This window comes from Somniosus microcephalus, chromosome 2, assembly GCF_052327205.1.
Source record: "Somniosus microcephalus isolate GS21.2 chromosome 2, FLI_Smic_1.0, whole genome shotgun sequence".
Classification (NCBI taxonomy): Eukaryota; Metazoa; Chordata; class Chondrichthyes; order Squaliformes; family Somniosidae; genus Somniosus; species Somniosus microcephalus.
Genome location: NC_140988.1, coordinates 273,976,240 through 273,996,047, shown reverse-complemented (window position 1 = coordinate 273,996,047; position 19,808 = coordinate 273,976,240). Strand labels below are relative to the sequence as shown.

The 19,808-nt window shown below is 47.2% G+C and overlaps 1 protein-coding gene across 2 annotated transcripts in view; it reads left to right on the top strand.

Moving 5' to 3' along the window:
* itga2.2 (integrin, alpha 2 (CD49B, alpha 2 subunit of VLA-2 receptor), tandem duplicate 2) overlaps nt 1–19,808 on the top strand; it is a 216,607-nt gene that overhangs the window by 155,477 nt on the left and 41,322 nt on the right. For both annotated transcript variants that reach the window (XM_085972514.1, XM_085972511.1), the window contains exons 16-19: nt 8,959–9,122; nt 10,773–10,924; nt 11,194–11,304; nt 11,395–11,480. In XM_085972514.1, the coding sequence (XP_085828640.1) occupies nt 8,959–9,122; nt 10,773–10,924; nt 11,194–11,304; nt 11,395–11,480 (513 nt within the window). The remainder of the gene's footprint in view (nt 1–8,958; nt 9,123–10,772; nt 10,925–11,193; nt 11,305–11,394; nt 11,481–19,808) is intronic.

The window sequence follows — 19,808 nt, the reverse complement described above, 5'->3', positions numbered from 1 at the left end:
CCATGGTGCAGGGCGCCATTGACTGCACGCATGTGGCTTTGCGGGCACCTCTGGAGCATGCCGAGGATTACCGCAACCGGAAGGGCTACCATTCCCTCAACGTACAGCTGGTGTGTGACCACAGGCAGCGCATCCTAGCTGTCAATGCCCGCTTTCCAGGCAGCAGCCACGATGCCTTTATCCTGCGACAGACAACTGTGGCTGACATGTTCCAGGCACAGCCTCACCCAAGAGGATGGCTTATCGGAGACAAAGGCTATCCTTTGTGTACCTGGCTCATGACCCCGCTCCGCGTGCCCTCGACCCCTGCTGAAGAGGCATACAACGAGAGCCATCAAGCGACGAGGAACATCATAGAACAAACAATCGGCGTCCTCAAGCAACGGTTCCGCTGTCTCGATCGCTCCGGGGGAGCCCTCCAGTATTCGCAGGAGCGAGTCTCCCAATTCGTCGTCGTTTGCTGCATGCTGCACAACCTGGCTATCCGCAGGACTCAGGCACTGCCACCTCAAGTTGGACCACCACCTCAGGAGGAGGAGCAGGAGGAGCATGAGGAGGAGGAGGACGAGGAGTACCAGCCCAGGAGGAAGGCAGAAGGTCCAAGGGCCGCCCGTCGGCGGCTTATTGAACGTCACTTCTAGGCCCCCTGTCAGGGAATGCCTTGTGCCAATGAAAGAACATGATTGCAGCCGCTCCGCAAGCCCTCAGCCGGTTAAGGCAACAAACACTTCAAAGATCAAACATGGACAATGTTAATAAATAAAATGCTTTATTGTACAAACTCAGGGCCCTTCCCACATGAAAACCAAAAACAGACGAAACCCCCAAAAAACACTCAAACACATTACTCGCTCCCACAACCTGGAGAGGATTAACAAAACAGTGCAACTAAAATGGCCGTCATCCTCGGCCTTCGTAAAAAACAAACATCACATCCTCGGCCTTCAAAAAACAAACATCACATCCTCGGCCTTCAAAAAACAAACATCCAATTCCCGGCCTTCAAAAAACAAACATCCAATTCTCGGCCTCAAAAAACAAACACAACTGGCCACACATTCGACTTTTTGGCCTGCTAGGGCGATGCCTTGGCCATCTTTGTGTGGCCCCTGCCCGCCCTGCTGCTCCTCCTCAAAGTAAGGCCATTGGCTGCTGCAAGGCTGGGGGCAGGCTCCAGAGGGGCACATGTCGTGACGGCAGATGCCCTTGGGGGTCGGCCTAGTTGAGGTCTGGCCGTCGAGCGGGCGGCTGTTGAATGCTGCAGCTGTGGCTGGCCAGCATCAGTCGCTGCAGCAGCTCCTGGCAGCTCCACTGGGGGAGTGGCAGTGGCGGCTGGAGGAATGGGGGCAAGCTGGCGGATGGCAGGCGCTCGCTGGTCGCCTGAGACACTGGCACTCGCCCGGGCCAGCACTGCAGCATGCGCACCAATCTGCCGAGGGACAGACCACTGTGCTGCTGCAGCGCGCCGGGTGCCCTGGCGATGCCTGGCTGACACAGCGAGTGTGGCAGCAGTGAGTGCCCGTGTTGCCCTGTTCAGTGACCTCATCAGAGCACCCAGTGACTGCACGGCACCACTGATCAGCTGCCCACTCGCTGCCTGAGCTGCCCCGAATGCCGCCCAACTCGCTGCCTGATCTGCCCCGAATGCCGCCCGACTCGCTGCCTGCTCTGCCCCGAATTCCGCCAAACTGATGACCTGTGAGGCCCCGACGTCGGTCACACTCCGAGAGAGGGACTCGATGGCCTCAGGCAACCGTGCCACTACCCCCATGAGCTCCGTGTGCCGGCGCTCCGAGTCCGCGGACAAGTCCTCGAGGCGTCCCATCTCCTCGGCGAAGACCATCTCCGGACTGGAGGCCAGACTCTCCCTCTGGGGAGAAGGCCACCGAGCTGGCCGACCCTTCCTGCGTTGCTGGACGCCGCTGGGCCCAGCAATTGGACTCCCCTCCGACCCTTCCCCCCTCTGGGGAGAAGGCCACTGAGCTTCCACCCCCCTCCCGCGTTTCTGCAGGCCGCAGGTCCCATGAGCTCCCCTCCCCTCCGACACTTCCGCCACGCTCCCCTCCAGGGAAGACGTGTCCCCTACATTCGCATGGGTTGCCGCGGCTGAGGGTTCCCCTGATGGGCCGCCTTCCTCTTGCTCCTCCTCCTCCTCTTCTGAGGGGCTGTCACTGGCAAGTTCAGGGACCTCCTCCTCACCATCTGAAAGCAGGAAGGCACAAGAGTAGCTTTAGAGTGAGGAGAGGGTGTCAGCGAGGGATGCATGAGTGGTGGCATTCAGCGCATTGATCGGACAGTGGCAAAGGATGTAGATCTGATGCGCAAGTGGGACGAGAGAGGTCCAAAAGGTGATGTCCTTACCATTGGTGCCCAGAACAGGGTCGGCTTCTCCACATGCAACGGGGCCAATCACCCGGCCACCCATGATGCGCTTCACGCGATGTTGCAGCTCGGTGAGCGGCTGGATCTGGGGTCGGCCTCCCCCGGTCGCAGTCCGGCTCTTCTTATTATTGGCCAGCTTGGCCTGCAAGAGAAAGGACGGCCTCTAAGTACAGTGTGTAGCCCTGATCTTGTGTGCACTGCCTCCCATGGTGGAATAGCCTGGCCAGTGTGTTGCCCTGATCTTGTGTGCACTGCCTCCCATGGTGGAATAGCCTGGCCAGCGTGTAGCCCTGATCTTGTGTGCACTGCCTCCCATGGTGGAATAGCTTGGCCAGTGTGTTAAGTGCAGAATGTGCAATTGATGTTCATGCCTGTCCCATAGCTGCTGCATGAGGGCTGGCCATTAGGGCTTTCAGGTCCCTTTGCCCATAATGTGAGGTGCACATGCAAGGATGAGGAGGACACTGGAAAGGGTACTCACCCTGACAATCCGAGTGAGGTCATTAAACTTTTTGCGCCATTGGACACCGCTCCTGGGGACCTCGCTGTTGGCTGACACCTTGCTGGCGACATGCCTCCAGGCTCTCCGGTAGACGCGGCCCGGCGCCTTCCTGCCATTGTCCGGGTACAAAATATGGCGCCTCTTCTCCACAGCACCAACCAGCACACTCAGATCGAGCTCTGAGAAGCGCTGCGCTCGTTCACGGGCCTTCTGCATGGCTTCAGGCATTATTTGGGTCCAGCAGCAGTGTTCAGGCCTAGCTGGAGGGCTCCACTATCCAGGGCGTGGCAGCAGACCAAGTTGACCCTTCCCCCTTAAGAGCTGGCCGGCGCCAGGGTGTCTGCTGTCAATCACGAGATGGCCGCACCTGCGCTGCGCCCGGCCTCGGCGCTCTCGCTCAGCACCTCCGGCTTAGCGCCTAAAGTGAGGCGTGCAGCGCCAGTTTTAGCGCTCGAGCAAACTCTTAGGGCGAAGCTAATGAATATCGGAGAAGTGGCCTCGATTTTGCGCCGGGCGCAAACTTTAGCGGCCGCCCGACTTTACCGCCCCAAAAGTGGCTACAATGAATTTCTAGGCCAAAGACTGCAGACAATGTGGCAGACGAGGGCACATTGAAAGAGTCTGCAAAGCAAATAAGAAGCCGAAAACTGATACAATACAGAGTAACAAAAAGGTACATCAAGTGACTGAAAACAAGAAACCTTTCAAAGATAGATACAAGAAGATACACCACGTGACTGAAGACAGTTCAGATAAAGAAAAAAGTGACACAGACTCAGAGGAAGAGGATTTGGCTTGTCTAAAACTACACAGTGTGAAAGAGACAGGGGATCACAGAATAATATGGGTTACTCCAGAAGTGGCAGGAGTTAGGCTGAAAATGGAGTTGGACACAGGCTCAGCTTTAACAGTGATCTCTGTACATGACTACAAACGACTGTTTTCACACATACTGCTAAGGCCAACTAAAGTACTGTTAAAGACATACACAGGACAAAGAGTGTGCCCCAAAGGTAAAATAAAAGTGACAGTGACATACAAAGAAAAAATACCGCAATTGAACCTCTATGTACTGGAAAATGGAGGACCACCATTGCTGGGACGCGAATGGCTCAGGAAAATACAGTTGGATTGGCACACCATCCAAGCACTGTTTGTGTCAGCAAAGGAGGACAGCAACGCCACTCCTGAGAGACTGTCACAAATACTCTCTGACTCTCAGGAAGTGTTCAAGAAGGGAATAGTAACACTTAAGGGCATGAAAGCAAAAATTAAGATTGAGGAGAATGCAAATCCAAAGTTCCATAAGGCCAGACCAGTGCCTTATGCAATTCGCCCTTCAGTAGAAGCAGAGCTGGAGAACTTGGAGCAGTTAGGGGTCCTGTCCAAGGTGGATTGGAGTGAATGGGCCACACCTATAGTTCCAGTGATGAAGAAAACCTCCAGCACAAAACCAGGAAAGCCAAGAAAAGTGCGCATCTGTGGAGACTTTAAAGTGACTGTTAACCCAGTCCTCCACACAGTACAGTACCCATTGCCTCGCATTGAGGACATCTTTGCTTCCCTGTTAAGAGGGGAACGCTTCACAAAGATTGACTTGGCCCAGGCCTATCTCCAAATGGAAATTGATGATGCATCAAAGAAGTACCTGACAATAAATACGCACAAAGGCCTTTACCAGTACAATCGGCTGGCATTCGGAATAGCATCAGCTCCTGCAATCTGGCAAAGGGCAATGGACCAAGTCCTGCAGGGGATCCCAGGTACTCAGTGTTAGCTTGATGACATCATCATTACTGGCAAGAATGACAACGACCACCTTTCCAACCTCGAACAGGTGCTCATCAGGTTACGGGAGTATGGGCTCCGAGCGAACCGAGACAAGTGTGAGTTTTTCAAAAAGGAAATCTCATACTGTGGACATGTGATTGACAAGGACGGTTTACACAAGTCTCCAGACAAGATTGAAGCTGTGATTAATGCACCAATACCTGAAAATGTGTCTCAGTTGAGATCATATCTTGGACTGGTGAACTACTATCACAAGTTCTTGCCCAACCTATCCACAGTGTTACATCCACTAAATGCACTGCTACAGACAGGGTCACAATGGAAGTGGAGTGACAGCTGTGAACAAGCTTTTCAAGAGAGTAAAAGACTCATTACTTCAGAAGAGGTGCTAGCTCACTTTGACCCATCCTTACCTATTCCACTGGCATGTGATGCTTCACCCCATGGCATTGGTGTCGTGTTGTCACATAAGTTCCCAGACGGCTCAGAAAGACCAATAGCCTTTGCCTCAAGATCATTGACTACAGCTGAACGCAATTATGCACAGATTGACCGAGAAGCCCTCAGCCTTGTGTGGGGAGTCAAGAAATTCAACCACTACTTGTATGGTCAACAGTTTACACTGTTAACTGACCACCAGCCTCTTGTTTCAATCTTCAACCCAAGGAAGGGCGTTCCAGTGATGACGGCACAATGGCTACAGCGATGGTCACTCTTCCTAGGGGCTCACCTGTATGACATTGAATACAAGGGGACCAAGCAACATGGCAACGCCGATGGTTTGTCACGTTTACCACTGCCGACCTCAGAGAGAACTACAACAGTTGACTCAGCAGAGGTATTTCACATGACAATAGTTGAGCAGCTACCAGTGACAAACTCCCTCATTGAAAGAGAGACAGCAATGACCCTACATTGTCAAAAGTTTATGACATCACTGTGAAGGGGTGGCCAGTGCATGGTGACTTATTGTTTCCAGCATTCTCAGCTAGGAGGGAGCAGCTATCAGTGTGTCGGGGAACACTGATGTGCGGCTCACGAGTTGTGATTCCTCCCAAGCTTCATAACCGAATGCTAGATGAACTGCATGAAGGCCACTTAGGTATGGTAAAGATGAAAAGCCTTGCCCGTGGATACGTGTGGTGGCCGGGAATTGACAAACAGATCGAGGACCTGACAAAGAGCTGCTCAGGATGTCAAAGGGTCCAGAACGCACCACCACAAGCCCCTTTCCATCCATGGGAATGGCCCTCATCACCATGGCAATGTGTGCACATCGACTTTGCTGGACCGTTCATGGACTCCATGTTCTTGATTGCAGTCGATGCACATTCCAAATGGCCCAAGGTCATTAAAGTGAAATTAACCACATCTGAAAAGACCATTTCAGTTCTGAGGACCATATTCGCTAGAAATGGCCTACCAGAACAAATCTGCACAGACAATGGACGACAATTTGTCTCTAATGGCTTGGCAGAAAGATTCGTACAGACTTTCAAGAAGGCCATCAAAGCAATGTACAGCGAGAATGTTTCTGAACAGGAACCTGAGATCTCGCATGGACCTTCTTAAACCGAATGTACGTCGTGATGTAGAGAACAAACAGTTCAAACATTTGAATGCTAAGCCAACAAGAAGCTTCAGTGTGGGACAGTCAGTTCTTGCTCGTGATTTCCAGACGGAAAAGTGGCAACCAGGGACAATATCCACAAGAGAGGGACCACTGATGTATACTGTGGATGTGGGAGAGAACGTTTTGAGACGTCATGTGGACCAAATTCTGGATGTTCAGGTGGAAAACACCCCTATACCTCGCCCAGACTCACTTGACATGGAAACAGACACTCCTGATTCATCAGCATCAGCACCAGCCTCATCCACAGCTGAGAGCTCTACCTGTGCTGATAGCTCACCTGATGCATCTGTACCTGTACAGTCTCATTCCCCAAAGCAAAAGAGTCTGGAGAGACGTTACCCAGTGAGGCAGAGGAGGCCTCCCCAGAGACTTGACTTGTAAAAGGGCTGTTGACAAAATAAAATGTTATGTTGGAATTTGAATTTTGTTACTGTAAAGACAGGCTCTGTATGTTAATTATAGAAATTTTGCGTTAATATACTATTAAACTAAAGGGGGAGGAAGTGTAATGTATACAACATTGAAGGAACTACTTTGTTTTGCGGATGTACATCCTTAGTTGCGAACGTATATAACAGACGCGTATCGATTTGTATAGTCAGTGCCGAAGTTCCAGTTAACCAGTAAAGATCACTTGAAGTTACTCTCAGTCTCTGCTACTTTATTATTTTATGTAGTTGTGTATAGCGGTACAAACACAACAAGTAGCACCCCTAGCAGGAGATGGAGCACTACTGGAAGCGCTCCACCTCCTTCTTGGGGCGCTACAACTGAAGATTACAGCGCTACATGCAACAGCGCCACGCACCTCAGCACGTAGCGCTGCGTCATTGCAGGCCTCCTTCCCTGATTAAAGGGGAGGGGCCTAGCACTGCACGCACCAGGGCCCCACTGGGGAGCGGGGTGCCGTGAAAACAGCCCAGCACTCTAGAAGAGTGCCAGGATAAGTGATCGCGGCCGGCACCCCGAGAACAAAAGGGGAAAGGGACAGGTGCTGGCAGTCGGCCAAAAGAAAATGGCTAGCCGACACCTGCCCCTTTTACTAGCGTTGCCGCTACAAGAACGCTCTCTGTTGGACACATCGTCCGGCAATAGGTTAGGGGATGCAAGGGAAGTTTGCAGCTGGGGCGCCAGCGGGGCACTGCGCATAGCGATGATGTCATCGCCGGTGGCGCAGCGCTACTGGCTACCGCTGCCGCTAACCTCCCACTGAATTTCGCGGGAGGCAGTAGCGGCGCCGCGCCCAGGCGCTAGGGGATTTGCACTCCATTAGCGCTCCCCCGGGGGCGCTAACGAGAGGCACAATTCAACCCAACTTTTCCCCCATATCTATTAGCCAACATCCCAGACTGCACCATAAACATCCCAGGGTATACTCTGCAACAATGGCAGGATTAGCCCACCAGAGGTCATCATTTGGAGGAAGCTCTGAGGGAGGCAAGGATACAGAATATACTCTGGTTGTGTGACTTCAATATCAAGGGCAAGTAGGGATGGGCAATAAATGCTGGCCTTGCCAGCAAAGCCTACATCCCATGAATGAATTAAAAAAAGTAGGTGCATGGTAGTATACAATCAGGTGGGTTTGGCCCAGGGGGTCTTCAACATTGATCTGTATTCCTTGAGGTCTCATGGCTTCAGGTCAAATAAGGCCAAGGAAACTTCCTGCTGATCATCACTTACCACCGCCACCCCCACCCTGCCCCTCCCGTCCCCCTCAGCTAATGAATCAGTACTCCTTGCTGTTGAACATCATTTGGAGAAAGCTCTGAGAGAAGCAAGGGTACAGAATAAACTCTGGTTGGGGGACTTCAATAGCAATCACCAAGAGTAGGTCAGTAGTCCCATCACTAACTGAGCTGACCGAGCCCTGAAGGACATAGATGCCAGACCGGGACAGCGGCAGGTAGTGAGGGAATCAACAAAAGGAAGTAGCGTATTTGACATCGTACTCACCAACCTACCTGTTGTGGACATGTCTGTCCGCAATAGCATTGATAAAAGTGACCACCACACAGACCTTGTGAAGACTAAGTCTGGTCTACAGGATTCACTGTAGCAACTCATCAAGGTTACCTCAACAACACTTCCCTCCTCTGCAACCTGAGAACTACAAGAGTAACAAAGTAATGGGAACACCATTACCTCTAAGTTTTCCACCAAGTCATACACCTTCCTGATGTGGATATATATCGTAATTCCTTCATTGTTGCTGGGTCAATATCCTGAAATGCCCCACCTAACTCCATTGTGGGAGCAACATCACAAGGACTACAGCAGTTCAAGAAGAAAGCCCACCACTACCTTACAGGGCAACTGTAATGAGTAATAATTCTGGCCTTGTCAATGCTGCCCATAACCTGAGAACAATTTTTTTTAAATTTGCACAGGGATAAGGGATAAAATCAAGTCATCCTTCAGTCACAATGTCTTGTGGTTGCTGCTTGTGATTCATTTGGATGACTAAATCTAATCCATTGGTATGTGGACTATAAACGCAGGTTCTGAGGAACCTCATCCCATAGGTAGATGCTTTAGCTTTTCTCATGCTGTAACTGTACTTGCTTTAATTCAATTAGTGCTTGGCTATCATTTAAGTATTGATAGTCATAATGTGTAACAACAGAGTTTTTATTTCTTTTTTCAGGTCACGAAGCATTGCAAATGTAAGTGTTACATTGATATTCGAGCCAACAAAACTGTCCATTTTGAACAAAACTTGTCTGGTCAATGGAAAGAGTCAAATTTGTGGCCAAATCAAAATATGCTTCCAAGCTACAATCAAACCTGAAAAACCTGGATCATCAATCAGTAAGGATCATTACATTTTATTTTCCTTTTCTTACATATAGTGCCATATGCAGTGTCAGAATCAGTTATATCATTTTATATTACCAAGATTTACATTCCAACAGCTTTATTTGAAATCACAAGCTTTCGGAGCGCTGCTCCTTCGTCAGGTGAAGTGGAGAGATGCATAAAAACACAGCTTATATAGTCAGAGAATAATGTCAGATGTTTACAGGTAATCTTTACCTGTAAACATCTGACATTATTCTCTGACTATATAAGTTGTGTTTTTATGCATCTCTCCACTTCACCTGACGAAGGAGCAGCGCTCCGAAAGCTTGTGATTTCAAATAAAGCTGTTGGACTATAACCTGGTGTTGTGTGTTTTCTTACATTTGTCCACCCCAGTCCAACACCAGCATCTCCACACCAAGATTTACATTGACAGACAAAATCAGTATGGCCCTGAAATTCCATTGGGGTTATTCCAGCCTCCCATCATAACTCCAGCCAGGTTGCCATCATCTTTTGGAGAGGTGCCACCTGTCTCCTGCCAGAGTTATAACACGGACTGGACAACCCCAGTGAAATTTCAGGGCCTATACATTTATAGATTTTATTTTATTCTTACTTATTTACAATTTCTAGTTCAGCAAGAACTCACAACCTACCTGGGTGTACAGTTAATGGCCTGGGATGGTTCCAACCGCTAAACCGAGCTCCAAAATAGTATTTAGGCCTGGATGTTAAAATGGCTCAGAACTCATGCAAGTGCCATCATGGGCACTTCCCGTTCACCCCAGGCCTTGCACATTGCACTCTTGCCCCAAGTTAAAATTGACTCTAAAGGGTTTATATGATTGTGCCTAACCCCAGTCAAAACTGGACTGACTGGACAAAGTCAGAGACAGTAGCACAAGGATTCCAACACAAACTCTTCGGTGGTGGTACAGAGATAAACCCAACCCTATGTGGAGAACGATAGCAAAATACTGCAGATGTTGAAAATCCGAAATAACAACAGAAAATGCTGGAAAGACTCAGCAGGTCAGGCAACATCCGTGGAGAGAAATTTGAGTTGACGTTTCTGGTCGAACCCTTCTTCAAAACGATCTTTTGAGAGATACTTGGTAAATGCCTTAGGTTTGAAAAAAGCAACATAGTACTGGGCTATGTAATGTTTTGCTCCTAGACAATGTTCTAGATTCAGATCCCAGTTGAAATAGACGCTCAAACTTGAATCATCATGGATGCATTGAGTCTGCAAGTGTTTAGCAATACTGTTGAACAGATCTGATGAGCATCCTATCCAAGGACAGAAGAACAATTATGACTTTCTCCATCATTGAATTGCCTGTTCTCTTGACCAAAGCAATAAGAGGCAGAGCTTGCCAAACCATGTTTCACATTTATTTTTAATTTCTTGGTAACACAACACAGTTATATTAAGTAATCATATTTAGTCTTTTTCAGTCACTTATGGTAACATAAGGAATTCATTAGATATCTATATGTGGTATCAATTCCTAATAAGCTACATTTTTCTATTATTCTTGCTAGCAGTGCCTTCATTTGATTATATAGTTTTAGGTTATAAAATAGATGAAACATCTCAAAGATTTTGGAGACAGGAAATGTCTTATTAAAATAATCCTTTTCAAACTCTGCCAGACATTAGGTACAATGCAACATTGGATGCAGAACTCAAGTCATCTCGTGTTAGTTCACGAGGATTGTTTCAAGCAAACCATGACCGTGAAATACAAAAGGACATTACAGTTGATAACACGCTAAGATGCAATGAACTTGGCTTTTATGTCCAAGTAAGTATGATGCTAAATTATTTGTTTTAAATCTCAGAACATTTCTCACTCTGTTGATTACTATAACTGGCTTGGCAGCTTATACGAGGGCTAAACATGGTTTCAAGTGCACAGTTGTATTGTAAAACAACCTTATAGCAAGCCTATATTTTTGCTAACAACTACAATTCCTTTTGCAACAGGCATGTGTATTTCTACAATTTCGTTGTATATTCCATATAATTCTAGATGTTGCGCTCCAATTATGGTTGTAATTCTCTCCTAACTAGGACACTGGAGATATTGTTAACCCAATTGGTCTACGTTTAGACTTTGGTCCACAAAATATTGACGTTGGTCCTACTCTTGATGCCTACACAGCAAGGTCCAGAGAGTATTTTGTAAGTTCAGGAGATACCACAGATTGGTTTTATTAAATACTGAATTGTTTATGTAAATAATTTAACATTCCATTCAAACTGTTAACGCAGATTCCATTCTCCAAAGACTGTGGTGAAGATGAAGAATGCATAACAGATCTTGTGATTAAAGTTCATCCAATTATTCCAAGCAAAAGGTGGGAAAACGTAACCATCTTTGTTTAATTCGTTGAACCTACTAGCCTGCTTCATTTAATAGAGCATTTATTGAGAAACAAAGATCCCAATTTTCATTTGGTAGGACCAATACATTCTTTCCCATTGATAGTGTTGAGGTTCCCTTATGTTCCCAAATTCTTCAGTGCTGAGCACTCTAAACTTTGCAGGGATGATTTTCCTTTGGATGCTACTCTGGCGCAACGTACCCAAAGGGCACTGAGCCCGTTCAGACTTAAATCTTTCTGCATTTGGAGATTCACAATATTTGCATGGCCCAGACATTCCCACGGTGCAGGCCCATCTCCTGGCTGGCCAAGTACCTGGTAGCACTGCAACAATGACATGGTCAAGGCTTTCTGGCTGCTTTCCAAAAACAGCATCCAGAAGGACCCCTGGGCTGATCCCTGACCCGATGTTTAATGGGGGAAAAAAAGGGATTTTACTTTTGGGACCTATTCTAAATCTGCCTGACCCACTCAGATATTCAATCAATTCCTTCTGGGCACCCAGCAAACTAAGCACTGGCTGAAGACCAAAGAGGAAAATGAGGTGGGAATGTCCCCTCTTACCTCCTAAATTACTGCTCTTAGCCTTCCAGAGGCACAGGAATCCCCAGAAAACCTGGGGCCAAGTAGATGGGACAGAGATCCAGATTCACGGGTCTCTGCCCTTATTTTATGTGCTTTGCTCCAGTAAACAAGTGTTCCTCTGGCACTCGAAATTGTCCCTTGCACATTAGGGATGCTAATTTCTCACTCACCAACATCAAGTTAATTTTAACTTCATTTTAATTGGTACATCATGAGGAATTTTCGAGACATTGTCAGTAGATGATTCCCTAGTATTCTTTGCTTTTATTTATTTTTAAATGTGAAAATCTGTTAGGATGGCTGGCTCATATCTTTCTGAAGTTGGCAAAAACATTTGTTTCCTTTTTTAAAAAATACAATGAATCTATAGCAGTACTTCGTTAGGTTATAAGAACATAAGAACATAAGAAATAGGAGCAGGAGTAGGCCATATGGACCCTCGGGCCTGCTCCGCCATTCAATAAGGTCATGGCTGATCTGAATCTAGACTCACGTCCACTTCCCTGCCCTCTCCCCGTAACCCCTAATTCCCTTATCTGCTAGGAAAATGTCTATCTCCATTTTAAATTTATTTAATGTTGCAGCTTCCACAGCTCTCTGGGGTAGCAAATTCCATAGATTTACTACCCTCTGAGTGAAGAAGTTTCTCCTCATCTCAGTTTTGAAAGGGCAGCCCCTTATTCTAAGATTATGCCCCCTAGTTCTAGTCTCACCCATCAGTGGAAACATCCTCACCGCATCCACCCGATCAAGCCCCCTCACAATCTTATATGTTTCGATAAGATCGCCTCTCATTCTTCTGAACTCCAATGAGCAGAGTCCCAACCTACTCAACCTTTCCTCATACGTCAACCCCCTCATCTCTGGAATCAACCGAGTGAACCTTCTCTGAACTGCCTCGAGAGCAAGTATATCTTTTCTTAAATATGGAAACCAAATCTGCACGCAGTATTCCAGGTGTGGCCTCACCAATACCCTGTATAACTGCAAGAAGTCACACAACACCAGGTTATAGTCCAACAGTTTTATTTGAAATCACAAGCTTTCGGAGCGCTGCTCCTTCTTCAGGTGAAGTGGAGAAATGCATAAAGACACAGCTTATATAGTCAGAGAATCATGTCAGATGTTTACAGGTAACCTTTCCAACTGCCATTTATCACACCTCGACAGAGAGATAATCACACCTGGACGTCCTATCGCATCAGGCAACGGAACCCTGTGTGAGAACCTCTCTGGATTAACATGTATGCTCAAGCTGTCAGGAGATGCATCAACACCAGATTCATCAGCCGCACTCACAAGACAGTCCAGAATGTCACCCGAGCACAACGCAACGCCATCCACGCTCTCAAGACCAACCACAACATCGTCATCAAACCAGCAGACAAAGGAGGTGCCATTGTCATACAGAACAGAACGGACTATTGCAAAGCAGTATACCGACAACTGGACAACCAGGAACACTACAGACAGTTACCCGCAGATCCGACCAAAGAACACACCCGCCAACCCAACAGACTGATCAAAACCTTCGATCCAGACCTTCAAAGCATCCTACATGCTCTCATCCCACGTACTCCCCGCGTGGGAGACTTCTACTGCCTCCCAAAGATACACAAAGCCAACACACCTGGACGTCCTATCGCATCAGGCAACGGAACCCTGTGTGAGAACCTCTCTGGATATGTCGAGGGCATCCTGAAACCCATCGTACAGGGAACCCACAGCTTCTGATGCGACACTACAGACTCCTTACAGAAGCTCAGCACCCACGGACCAGTTGAACCAGGAACACTCCTCGCCACGATGGATGTCTCGGCACTCTACACCAGTATCCCCCACGATGACGGCATCGCTGCGACAGCCTCAGTACTCAACACCAACAACAGCCAATCTCCAGACGCCATCCTACAACTCATCCGCTTCATCCTTGACCACAATGTCTTCACCTTCGACAACCAGTTCTTTACCCAAACACACGGAACAGCCATGGGGACCAAATTCGCACCCCAATACGCAAACATCTTCATGCACAAGTTCGAGCAAGACTTCTTCGCTGCACAGGATCTCCAACCAACGCTATACACCAGATACATCGACGACATTTTCTTCCTATGGACCCACGGCGAAGAATCACTGAAAAGACTACACGATAACATCAACAAGTTCCATCCCACCATCAAACTCACCATGGACTACTCCTCAGAATCAGTCTCATTCCTGGACACACGAATCTCCATCAAAGACGGACACCTCAGCACTTCACTCTACCGCAAGCCCACGGACAACCTCACGATGCTTCACTTCTCCAGCTTCCACCCTAACCACGTTAAAGAAGCCATCCCCTATGGACAAGCCCTGCGAATACACAGGATCTGCTCAGATGAGGAGGAACGCGATGGACACCTACAGACACTGAAAGACGCCCTTGTAAGAACGGGATATGATGCTCGACTCGTCGATCGACAGTTCCGACCGGCCACAGCGAAAAATCGCATAGACCTCCTCAGAAGACAAACACGGGACACAACCAACAGAGTACCCTTCGTCGTCCAGTACTTCCCCGGAGCGGAGAAACTACGCCATGTTCTTCGCAGCCTTCATGTCATCGATGACGACGAACACCTCGCTAAGGCCATCCCCACGCCTCCACTACTCGCTTTCAAACAGCCGCCTAACCTCAAACAGACCATCGTTCGCAGCAAATTACCCAGCCTTCAGGAGAACAGCGACCATGACACCACACAACCCTGCCACAGCAATCTCTGCAAGACATGCCAGATCATCAACACAGATACCATCATCACACGTGAGGACACCACCCACCAGGTATATGGTACATACTCATGTGACTCGGCCAACGTTGTCTACCTCATACGTTGCAGGAAAGGATGCCCCGGAGCATGGTACATCGGCGAGACCATGCAGACACTGCGACAACGGATGAACGGACACCGCGCAACAATCACCAGGCAGGAGTGTTCCCTCCCAGTCGGGGAACACTTCAGCAGTCAAGGACATTCAGCCTCCGATCTTCGGGTAAGCATTCTCCAAGGTGGCCTTCGAGACACACGACAACGCAAAATCGTTGAGCAGAAACTGATAGCCAAGTTCCGCACCCATGAGGACGGCCTCAACCGAGATCTTGGGTTCATGTCACGCTACATGTAACCCCACCTGATGCAGGGTCATCCAGACTCGAGTCGACATTGGCTTGTTCTCTCTACACAGATGCGGCCGGACCTGCTGTGATTTCCAGCCAAAAAAAATGTTTTTTGTCTGTTTTTTTGTTTTTCATACAGACCCCAGCATCTGCAATATTTGACCCCTTGTGACCCCACCTCATTGTTCTTTGATGTAATGTTTCCCTGACTGACCTGTTTGGACACCATTCACACCTTTGACTGCTGTGATTATCTCTCTGTCGAGGTGTGATAAATGGCAGTTGGAAAGGTTACCTGTAAACATCTGACATGATTCTCTGACTATATAAGCTGTGTCTTTATGCATTTCTCCACTTCACCTGAAGAAGGAGCAGCGCTCCGAAAGCTTGTGATTTCAAATAAAGCTGTTGGACTATAACCTGGTGTTGTGTGACTTCTTACATTTGTCCACCCCAGTCCAACTCCGGCATCTCCACACCCTGTATAACTGCAGCAAGACTTCCCTGTTTTTATACTCCATCCCCCTTGCAATAAAAGCCAAGATTCCATTGGCCTTCCTGATCACCTGCTGCACCTGCATACTAACTTTTTGTGTTTCATGCACCAGGACCCCCAGATCCCTTTGTACTGTAGCACTTTGCAGTTTCTCTCCATTTAGATAATAACTTGCTCTTTGATTTTTTCTGCCAAAGTGCATAACCTCACACTTTCCAACATTATATTGCATCTGCCAAATCTCTGCCCACTCACTTAGCCTGTCTATGTCCTTTTGCAGTTTTTTATGTCCTCCTCACTCACTGCTTTCCCTCCCATCTTTGTATCGTCGGCAAACTTGGATATGTTGCACTCGGTCCCTTCCTCCAAATCGTTAATATAGATTGTAAAGAGTTGGGGTCTCAGCACTGACCCCTGCGGAACACCACTAGTTACTGATTGCCAGCCCAAGAATGAACCATTTATCCCAACTCTTTGTTTTCTGTTAGATAGCCAATCTTCCACCCATGCCAGTATATTACCCCCAATCCCGTGATTTTTTATCTTGATCAGTAATCTTTTGTGTGGAACCTTGTCAAATGCCTTTTGGAAGTCCAAATACACTACATCCACTGGTTCCCCTTTATCCACCCTGTATGTTACAGCCTCAAAGAATTCGAGCAAATTTGTCAAACATGACTTCCCCTTCGTAAAACCATGCTGATTCTGTCCTATTAAATTATGTTTATCCAAATGCTCTGTTACTGTTTCCTTAATAATGGACTCCAACATTTTGTCAACCACAGATGTTAGGCTAACTGGTCTATAGTTTCCAGCTTTTTGTCTACTTCCCTTCTTAAATAAGGGTGTTACATTAGCAGTTTTCCAATCTGCCAGGACCTTTCCTGAGTCCAGGGAGTTCTGGAAAATGATCACCAATGCATCCACAATCCCTACCGCCACTTCTCTCGAGACCCTAGGATGTAGGCCATCAGGTCTGGGGGATTTATCCGCCTTAAGTCCCATTATTTTACTGAGTACCATCTCCTTAGTGATTTTAATCGTGTTTAGCTCCTCCCCCCCATTGCCCCCTGTTTGTCCAGTGTTGGGATATTTTTAGTGTCCTCGACTTTAAAGACTGATACAAAATATTTGTTCAGTGTCTTTGCCATCTCCATGTTCCCCACCACTAGTTTCCCGGTCCCATCCTCTAAGGGACCAACGTTCACTTTAGCCACCCTTTTTCTTTTTATATAGCTGTAGAAGCTCTTGCTATCTGTTTTTATATTTTTTGCTAGTTTACTTTCATAATCTATCTTCCCTTTCTTAATTAATCTTTTAGTTATTGTTTGCTGGCTTTTAAATGCTTCCCAATCTTCTATCCTCCCACTAGATTTGGCTAATTTATATGCCCTTGTTTTCAGTCGAATACTATCCTTTATTACTTTACTAAGCCACGGATGGCTGTCTTTTCTTTTACTCCCCTTTTCCCTCAGTGGAATATATTTATCTTGAAAGATGTGAAATATCTCCTTGAATGTAGACCACTGCTCTTGTACCGTCTTACACTTTAATCTGTTTTCCCAGTCCACTTTAGTCAATTCTACTCTCATACCTTCATAGTCTCCTTTATTTAAGCTTAGTACGCTGGTTTGAGATCCAACTCTCTCACCCTCAAACTGAATTTGGAATTCAACCATATTATGGTCACTCATTCCAAGGGGATCCTTTACTAGGACATTTTTTATTAATGCTGTCTCATTACACAGGACCAGATCTAAGATTGCCTGCCCCCTGGTTGGTTCAGTTACATACTGCTCAAGGAACCCGTCCCTAATACACTCTATGAACTCTTCCTCAATGCTGCCATGCCCAATTTGATTAGTCCAGTCAATATGAAAGTTAAAATCCCCCATGATTATAGCTGTTCCCTTATTACAAGCCCCAACTATTTCCTGATTTATACTCCGACCAACAGAGTTGCAACTGTTAGGAGACCTATAGACTAGGCCCACTAGTGACTTTTTCCCCTTATTATTCCTTATCTCCACCCAAACTGTTTCACTATCCTGATCCTTTGACCCAATATCATTTCTGACTATTGCAGTGATTCCATCCTTGATTAACATAACAACCCCACCTCCCTTTCCTTCCTGTCTGTAATATAGTTGGTCTTAACACTCTGAAAAATATTAAATTGTTCTGTAAAATTAATTTTCTGTTAAATACCAGTCTCTAAAAATGTTCATAAAATAGCTTCTTTTCTTTAAAACTACATGTAAAGTTCTGGATCTGGAATTGTATCTCAAAATTCTATTCAATATGAAAATTTTCCTGCACTTGAAACCAAAAGTGATTGCCACAAATGTAAAACCTAATTGCTTACAAACTGATAGGGTATAGTAGCTTTGTGGGTGTGATATTGGATTAGCAATCCAGAGGCTGTGAGTTTAAATCCCATGGCAAGTTGTGAAATTGAATTCAATAAATCTGGTAATTTGTGGGCTAGTGACAGAAAAAAATTCGAGGAACAGCACCTCATCTTCCGATTAGGCAGTCTGCAGCCTTCCGGACTCAATATCGAGTTCAACAATTTCAGATCATAAGCTCGGCCCCCATTTCATTTTCTCTTGTAATTGTTCCACTCCTTTCCCCCCCCCCCCCTTTCCTTTTGTTTCTCTCTCACACCTGGCAGCTATCTTTTGCCCTGCCAGTACACTTTACACCTAATCCCAGCCTATTACTATCTCGTCTAGCTTCTAATCTCTTTTACTTCTTTTGTTTCTTTTATTCTTTTGTCCGATCGCAGCCCTGCCTCCGATCCAGTTTCTTTTCTTTCCAGTTTTGAAGAAGGGTCCAACCCGAAACGTCAACTCAAATTTCTCTCCACGGATGTTGCCTGACCTGCTGAGTTTTTCCAGCATTTTCTGTTGTTTTTACTTTTAAAGCTGTTGGATTGTTGTAAAAAGCTGCTGATTCACTAATGTCCTTCAGGGAAGGGATTTGTCACCCCTATCTAATCTAGCCTACATGTGAGTCCTGTCCCAAACTATGCCACTTCTTAATGTGCTAAAGGCAATTAAGGGTGAGCAGTAAATACTGCCTTGCCAGTGTTACCCACATCCCAAAAACAAATATTAAAACGTGCAGTAGAGAGCTGGGACAAACAAATATTTCTTTTTGTTGCTGGCTGAAATTATTTTTGCGATATTGCTGACTGGGATTAAAGTTCGGACAAATTAGTTACTGTTCATTGCAAATCATAACTTTTTCAAGACACCAGCATCCCTTTTGAAAAGTTCAGAAACCTAGGCCCAAGGCCAAAGCCAATCGGGCAGGATATCAATTAGGGTATCATCGAGTATTTTCTTTAAATATATATGTGTAGGTTTCTGTCTTTGAAAAGATGCATTTATTGGTGTAATGCTCTGAGATATAACAAGGTAAACAAACTAACATTTTTCAGTGAATAATAATTATAGTAGTACAGGTAGACTACCCTTTATCCGAACTTCCGAAAACCAAAACCCTCTAAAAACCGAAGGTTTTTTCGTTCAGCGTAAGTCGTGCGCATGACATGACCAGAGTGGCGCACGACTTACGCTGAGCAGGGCAGAGGGTCACTGAGTTCCCTCCTGGGTAGGAGATTGCAGGCCGAGCCGGGCAGTGTGAAGGAGGTATACCGGGAGAGTGAACCCAACAATACAGCGGCCCGTCCGATAGCTGCAGCGGCCTGTCCGATATTCTTTTATCCCCCCCCGACCCCCGACTCCCCCCACCCTTTCGGATAAGGGATAGTGTATCCTTTTTCCGCACTTCCGAAAACCGAAATCCTCTGAAAACCGAAAGTGTTTTCGTTCAGCGTAAGTCGTGCGCACGACCCCGACCCCCGCCGACCCCACCCCGACCCCCCGCCGACCCTGACCCCCGCCGACCCCCACCCCCGACCCCCCCGCCGACCCCCACCCCCGCCGACCCCCACCCCGACCCCCCGCCGACCCCCACCCCCCCGCCGACCCCCACCCCCGCCGACCCCGACCCCCCGCCGACCCCCACCCTTTCGGATAAGGGATAGTGT